This window comes from Otolemur garnettii, unplaced genomic scaffold (assembly GCF_000181295.1).
Source record: "Otolemur garnettii isolate 467f Iridium unplaced genomic scaffold, OtoGar3 scaffold00007, whole genome shotgun sequence".
Taxonomy (NCBI): Eukaryota; Metazoa; Chordata; class Mammalia; order Primates; family Galagidae; genus Otolemur; species Otolemur garnettii.
Window position 1 is genome coordinate 5161286 of NW_003852402.1, and position 7034 is coordinate 5168319.

Below are 7034 nucleotides of genomic sequence, written 5' to 3' on the forward strand. Positions count from 1 at the left end.
AAAAAAAAAAAAAAAAAAAAAAGAAAAGAAAAGAAACTCTGGTGTATTTCTATAAACTAGCAGTGAACAATCTGAAAATGAACTTCAGAAAGTAATTCAGTGAATTATAACATCAAAGAGAATAAAATACCTGGGAATAAATTTAGGAAGTGTCAGATGCCAACACTGAAAATTACAAAACAGTTTTAAAAGACTTTTAAAAATATGTAAATACATGAAGAAACATCTCATATTCATAGATTAGAAGATAACAATTGTTATTAAGATAACAATTCTCTCAAAATTGATTTATGGAGTCATTGTAAACCTTTCTGCTTCCAACATCCCACCTAGATCTTTTTTGTTTGTTTGTTTGTTTATTTGCAATTAAAAATGATCTTAGAATCCATATGGAAATAGCAAAGGTCAGAGAATAGTCAAGACAATCTTGGGAAAGAAGAATGAAGTTAGAATAAACTTCCAGATTTTTAATCTGAGACTCTATGAAACTGATATGAGGACAGACAGAGAGAGCACAGCTGAGCATTCAGAGTTAAACCCTGAGATGTGTGGTCAGTTCACTTATGAGAAATCCAGTGGGGGAAAGGATAATATTTTCAAAAATGGTGCTGGGACAATTGCATGTCCATATGCAGAAAGATGCATTTAGACCCTTCCCTTACACCAAACTCAAGTAAGGCACAAACATAAAAGGGAAAATAATAAAATTCTTGGAGGAAAAATACAAGTATATGTTAGGTAAACATTTCTTAGATCTGACACCAAAAGCATGAGCCATAAAAGAATAAAATCAATGCACTGGGCTTTATCAAAATCAACTTTTGTGCTTCGAAAGGTACCCCTAAGAAAGTGAAAACACAAACCTCAGACTGGGAAAGTATCTACACTAATCATATATGTAGTAAAGGACTTGTGTCTAGAATATGCAAGGACTTTCGGAACTCTGTATAAAGACAACCCAGTTTTTTAAATGGGCAAAAACACATTTCATCAAGGAAGATAAGGCCATCAAGTGGCCAATAAGCACGTGAAGACATTCTTGACATTATATTTTTAGAGAAATGCAGCTCAAAACCATGAGACACTACATGTCACCACGAGGATGGCTATATCCAGAGCTAGACCATAGGTGTTGACCGGGAAGCAGCGATACTGGAACCCCCTCACACTTGGTAGGAAAGCAAAGTGGTACCGTCACTGTGGAAAGCAGTGTGTACGAAACAAACGAGTTTCTTAAAAAATTATAATCTGTCATATAACTCAGCAATTCCACTCCTAGGTATTGGCCCAAGAGAAATAAAAACTTGTGTCACACACAGACTCGTGTACAGATGTTCAAAACAACCTTATCCATAATTTCCTGACTGGAAACAAGTGTTCATCAACTTGTTGGCAAGATGAACAAAATCTGGCATCTCCATACGATGTCATTGTAATCCCGGAAAAAAATACTGATACACGCTGCACCACGGATGAACCTCAGAAACGCTGGGCTACCTGAAAGTCAGACCTGAGAAACCACGTATTTATTGTATGATTCTATTTACGTAAGATCTCCAGGCAAATACAGAGAGACAGAGAATGGAATCGGTGACTTGGGCTGGGGCGGAAATGGAGAGTGACTGCAGATGTGCATGAGATTTCTGGGGGGCTGAAAATCTTCTAGGAGTACATAGTGCTGATGGTTACACAATGCTATAAATTTATTTAAAAATTATTTTAAAAATTGCCAGTGATTCCTATTTAGACATAAAAAATCAGTTATCACTCCCAAACCTAAAAGCAAGCATGCATTGTGTCTCCGAAAGCACTTACTGTACCCCCAAGATAACTTTATATCGTCTCAGATTTTGGACTCCAAAATAACCATTGACATTGGCACACTGCCTTGTCACTTACTTAATAAATCCCGTCATCACATTAATTTTTACAATGTCTCTCTGTGAGGCAGGGGTCCTTTATTTACCCTGTCTTTCGAGTAAAACAGTATCTCTTGGTTTTGATATTCAGTTTACTTATTGATAATTTTTTATTCTGGGGGAAGAAATTTGCCTCACACTATTTTGCTCATAATATGTTTTTTTAATGCAGCATGGCTGGAATTTTTTTCACTAAGTAGTTGTCCATTTATGTAATTGATGAGGTTGGTGGTAGTAAAAACAGGCATAATTTATTCTTAGTAAGTTGGCAAGTCGTAATTCGGCTGCCGGGAAGTTTTGTGCCTCATTTGGTGAACCACCCAGCAGGCAGGTGGGGCTGGGGAGGGAGGCTGCCCGAGCTACCCAAGTCCCTGGGGCAAGGGTCGGCCTATGTCTGAAATGGGCCCCACTCTGCACTAAGGGCCACCTCTTGGCTGTGTCCTGACAAAGAACCTTGTGGGAGCTGCTCTTGGAAAGTTCTAGCAATCCATTCCATCCTTCCACCCCTGCTTGTGGCACACGTGTTACATAGAATGATCGTCAGTTGAAGTACTTGTGTTTCAAATCATAATTCTGTGTGGCCACAGCTTACTCTTTATTAAATGATGCTAAATATTCATAATGCCTTTCCTTCCTTTTCTCTTTTTTTATAATTCCCTCGTATATACACCCCCATGCTCAGAAAACTAACGGACAGATATCAGAGCAAGAATTGCGACAGGTTCTAGATAACAAGGTGATAAAACTCAACGATGCGGATTTCAAAGAGCTGATGCAAACGCTGGACCCCGGGGGCACCGGGATGGCCAAGGTCAGCACATTCATCGATCTGCTTGAAGAGAACCCTAAGGTGAGTCTAGAGTAACTTTGTCTGGTTTTCTCTTTACGGCAGGAAACTTGATTCTTCTTAGTAGAAGAAGAGATGCGGGTGAAATATGCTTTAAATAAATGAAACGAATGCCCGTTTCAACTGAATTAATTTCCATTTTAAGTAAGAGTCAAGTGTTCTACGAGTTGGTAGATTTTAACTTCTGGTTTCTAAATCTTATCAAAAGATGGTATCTGACGTTTCTGAAAACCTGTCCCTGAGCAGGAGGCCTTCATGCCCAGGATGTCACTTCTCTTCACACCACGACTTCCTGTAAACAGCGGCTCTGGTTCTCATTCATATCTTTGGGGCTTTGTACCCTGTGCTGTTTCATCTTTTTAAAAAATAATTGCTCATTGATTGCTTCTAGAGACTGATACTGGCCTTAAGTAAGAAGCTGGCAGTCTTCTTCTTAGAAATGCTTCTGTAACTTTAATAGCTGTTAGCATTAAAACATTTTAAGAACTTCAAAAATCAGATTAATTTCAGATAACGCATGCAGCAGGCTTTAACAGACTCTTGGTGAAATGTCTGTTAAAGGCATCTTTTAGCAGGTACAAATTAGCTTTTAATTCTTAGATTTATGAAGGTGGCATGCATATAAATCAAAATCAAACTAGTAATATCAAGAGATGCACTAGTCCCCAAAGACGTTTCTGTTGAGTGGATCTGAGGCGGGTTCCTTGCTGTGGGGATAGCATTACCATAGTCCAGGGGTCCTCAAACTTTTTAAACAGAGGCCAGGTCACTGTCCCTCAGACCCTTGGGGGCGGACTGCGGGCCCCGGGACAAGTCAGCTGCTAAGCAGGACAGGCAGCGGTGGCAAAACACCTGGTGGGCCGGATAAATGTCCTAGGTGGGCCACATGTAGCCCACAGGCTGTAGTTTGAGGACGCCTGGTTTAACTGAAGCCAGCTGCCTTCTATGCTGATGGCTCCTATGCAAAATGTGATGAATCCATCATCAATGAATCCTTTCCACCTGCTGTGGGTTCGCATCATGACCTTGTGGAGAGTTGGGGCATACTTCTTACTTCTCGGTTGAAAATGGAACAGTTTGTTGGATTGAAAGCACCATATTTAAATTACCTTTTCTTGGCACATCTAGAAGTTTTCTCCCAACATTTTGGAGGTAATTTTAATAGACCATCTTACATCATACATTCGAATGTTCTATGATTACACAAGTAATAAACATTCAGTGTAAAATAGGGAATATCCAAAACTACAAAGGTGAACATAATGATATAAACCCAACCCCCAGAGACACCACTGCTGACACGTGGACAGATTTCCTTTTATTCTTTGTGTGTGGCATATGCACATTTCAAAAACATGGTGGAACTCATTATTTGTACGATTTCATATCCCCTTTTTTTCAACTTCACCTTGTATGATGAGCATTTCCCCCACACCGCATGTCACCAAAGCATGATCTGCAGTGGCAGCAGGAGTGCTCCATGCTTGCACTTGTCACTGGGCCTTTGGGCTTTTGTCTGCTCACTTCCTCAGTGGAGGATGACACGTGCTGTCCATCTTTGTGCAGGAGGTCTTCGTTCACAGGCAAAGATTTCCTTAGAATAGACGCATGCAAGTGGAAATGCTGGCCCAAAGGGAATGGGCATGTTTGTGGTCCTGGGCGCATATATATATATATATTTTTTTTTTTTTTTTCTTTTAAATATGAAAGGTCTCATGATCTATGCTAGAAAATGGATGGGAATAGGCTGACAGTAAAATGTTGGTTAGATCTCATACCTGTCCCATACAGGTGGGTGGGGATACGCACCTGGCACCCAGGCAGTGCTGTGACATATAGAAGCCTGAACATGTGCCCTGACCCACTTTCCTGCTAGCAGAGTTGCCAGGCATAGAGGGCGTCAGCTCAGCTTGGAGCTTTAGCACCTGCCTTCACCTCACACTGGGAACTGGGCAATTTATCTCTTTAAGACTCATTTCTTGTTCTGTAAAACAAGGGTGATAATTATAGCACCCAGTAGGAGCATTATGGAAGTTTAACAGGATAATGCACATAAAATGTTTAGGATCTCTTTTCTTTAAAAACAAAATATAGACACGTAAGCAGTCTTCTTTCCATGTGGCACGTAGTGTGATCTTTGCTTGCTATAAATCAGATCATGGCTGCCTCCATGCTTAAACCCTTTCAGTGGTTTGTGGGATAAACCATAACTTCCTAACGTGGCCAGCGAGGTGTCACCTTATTGGAGGCCCCTCCTTCAGCTCCTTGGACTCTTGCTGCCTCCTCCCAGGCCTGGCCTGTCCTGCAGCTGCTGCCTCCAGTTCCTTCCTGCTCCCTTGGACCTACGGTGCCACATCTAGAGTTCAGTGCACGCCGGGCCCAAGCAGGGACCCTCCCTAATGTCTCCGGAGAAGTCCAACTTTCCAGTTCCCCACCTCACTAGTGCCCCCAGCACCTATTGCAGCCAGGGTCAGTTTGTCCTGTCTCCATGAAGGCGGAGGCCTAGCAGTTACCACTGCCCCTTGTACCATGGCGGAGGCCAGGGCCAGGCACACTCACAGCAATTTGCTGAACGAATGAATTAGTATGAATGAATGAATTGGAAAAATTAGAAAACACAGATATGCAAATAATTCGAAGAATATAAAAAATACCACCGAACCACTAATTCTATTAGTAACAAGGGATTGTCACTCTTATACTTTGTTGTATATCCTTCCAACTTATAAACATATACACACATACTTTTTAAAAAACAACTTCATGGAGGTATAATTGATACACAAAAACCTGTACATATTTAATTTATAACACTTCCATGAGTTTGGATACATACCTTTGTATATTGTATCTATTTTATTGAAAGGAGAGATTACATAGTTAATGTAATGGCTTGTTAGTTTCCGTTGTCATTTATTCATGTATTATTAACGTTTAATGTCAATAAAAATTCTGCTGTATAACTTTAAAAGATACCAAGTAGCTGTTCTCTGTTGTAATCTAGATGTTCGTTTTTTGTTTGTTTGCTTGTTTTTAAAATTTGCTACAGTGAATACTTTGGTACCTATTTTTTTTTTTTTTTGGCATCACTCTCTGATTATTTCTTTAGTATACATTTCTAGAAATGGAGTTATCATGTCAAAGACCATATGTTTTATTATTTTTAAAGAGGAATGTATGTATGAAGTATTATATAAAACGCAAAAGCTACAAAAGGTAATAAAGGGAATATAGTGAAAGGAAGTTGCCTTCTGCCCTGCCCCCAGCCGCCCATTCTCCTGCCCAGTGGCACTGTTGTCACTCTCTGGTCTATAAATTATCAAATCGTCCAATATTATCCAAATGAGACAAAATGCCTTCCAGAAAGCTAAATTAATTTATACCCTCACCACTGCTGAAACCCCTGCTGGTGTGGCAATTGGCAATGCTGATAGGCAAAAATGCCATCTGGTTATTCTTTTATTTGCATGTATTTAATTTCCAGGTGATCTTTTCATGTTTGTTGTACTTTCTTTTCTTCTTCTTCTTTTTTTGAGACGGAATCTCTCTCCGTTGCCCTGGGTAGAGTATCATGACGTCAGCTTAGCTTACAGCAACCTCAAACTCTTGGGTTCAAGTAATCCTCCTGTCTCAGCCTCTCTGATAACTGGAACTACAGGCTCCTGACACAATGCCCAGCTAATTTTTCTGTTTTTAGTAGAGACAGGGTCTTGCTCCTGCTCCAGGCTCATCTCAATCTCTTAAGCTCAGGAGATCCACCCACCACAGTCTCCCAAAGTGCTCAGCTCACAAGTGTGAGCCACCATGCTACTTTTTCTTCTAAAATTAGTACAAGTTAAGAGTTATTATCCCCATTTTCGCATGGGTACTAAAGGATAGACTCATTGAAGGTCTCAAAGCCATTGGCTAATCGAGGGCAGAGCTGACCGTGATTGCCACCTCCAATTAAGTCCAGGTCCATTAAGTCCAGGTCCACGTGCCTCCAAAGCTCCTCCTGCCTTTCATGATTTTATTTATATATGTCCCCTTTCCTTTCCCAATTAAATGAGGAAAATATCCCCCTGTACAGACTCTAAGGACACCTCTCCTCCTGGCTTGGGGTTCTCTGAGTAATGCCTGCTTTCTCTGTGCCATCCCATGTGGTCCACGGGTGAGATCACATGGTTTACAAATGGACAGGCGGCTCAGGTCACATGGTTTACAAACAGACAGGCGGCTCAGGTCACATGGTTTACAAACGGACAGGCGGCTCAGGTCACATGGTTTAC

General features: G+C 40.8%; 1 protein-coding gene across 1 annotated transcript in view; it reads left to right on the plus strand.

Moving 5' to 3' along the window:
• Positions 1–7034, plus strand: part of EFCAB6 (EF-hand calcium binding domain 6) — a 203315-nt gene that overhangs the window by 90462 nt on the left and 105819 nt on the right. Inside the window, exons 11-12 of the mRNA XM_023509416.1 lie at positions 2602–2773; positions 6816–6875. Of these exons, the coding sequence (XP_023365184.1) occupies positions 2602–2773; positions 6816–6875 (232 nt within the window). The remainder of the gene's footprint in view (positions 1–2601; positions 2774–6815; positions 6876–7034) is intronic.